Genomic DNA, 882 nt, shown 5'->3' with positions numbered 1-882 from the left:
CCATGGCACCTTTATACCTGATACGTTACCTGGCTGAGCTCAGAGCAGACCCAGCAGCATCTCATTACCTTCCCAGTGCAGCCCATAACTGAGGCTCATTGTATCCTGTAAGCCACAGCAGTGAAGGTGTTTCTCTGTACTTGACTTTATTCACAAACACACGGAGCCATGGCTGTGGCAAACTTTCACTACATAACCCGGATGAGCAGTGGCTTCAAAGTCTACATTTTAGAAGGTATGTACTATGTATAATTATTGGTCTTCTTTTCTTTTTTAAACTCATTTAACTTAACCACAGGAAGACCTGTATAACCTTGATCAAAGGATCTAGCTTGACAGTAAATGTATTTTAAATGTGTGCCACATCATAATGGTTACATCTGGCTCTGCAATTCCGGCCTAATGTAAATATTTATAATGAGACACTGTAACTTGTGTTAAAGTAAAAGGTTTTATGTTCATGTATCACTTGCTTTTTGTGTAAACAGCTTAATGTGGAACTCAAATAGGATTATGACAATTGTTTACCATTGAACGTAAACATATAATCACACAGCACACACCATTAAGGTGAATTGGAACTACTGTATGGTGTGCTTTCTGAAACATTTCTACACAGTTGCGCTTCAGAAAGAAACAGTTTATAACTTTTCTTACAATTTTCAGTAAAAGCATTCAGTATTTTTTTTTCATGAGGTTCTTGTGTTTTTAAAACTTCTTAAGATTGCTACATTTTTGCTTGTATGCCTAAAGATGATTATGATAAAAAGCCATAGACTCATAGAGTAGAGGGCATGGCCACATGTTCCCTCTGCTAATGGGGAAAAAAATTACCATGCCCGAGGCATTAGAAAATCAGCATAGGTGTGGTTTACCTGCCCC

General features: G+C 37.8%; 1 protein-coding gene across 1 annotated transcript in view; it reads left to right on the top strand.

Annotated features, from left to right (window-relative positions):
• Window positions 1–882, top strand: part of vgll4l (vestigial like 4 like) — a 4,940-nt gene continuing 4,058 nt past the window's right edge. The window contains exon 1 of the mRNA XM_080432994.1: window positions 1–235. Within this exon, the coding sequence (XP_080289120.1) occupies window positions 169–235 (67 nt within the window). The 5' untranslated portion in view covers window positions 1–168. The remainder of the gene's footprint in view (window positions 236–882) is intronic.

Source organism: Gymnoscopelus braueri (genome assembly GCF_963280865.1).
Source record: "Gymnoscopelus braueri genome assembly, chromosome: 7".
In the NCBI taxonomy this organism is placed as follows: domain Eukaryota; kingdom Metazoa; phylum Chordata; class Actinopteri; order Myctophiformes; family Myctophidae; genus Gymnoscopelus; species Gymnoscopelus braueri.
The sequence above is the reverse complement of the archived record's forward strand: the minus strand, read 5'-3'. Positions and strand labels throughout refer to the sequence as shown.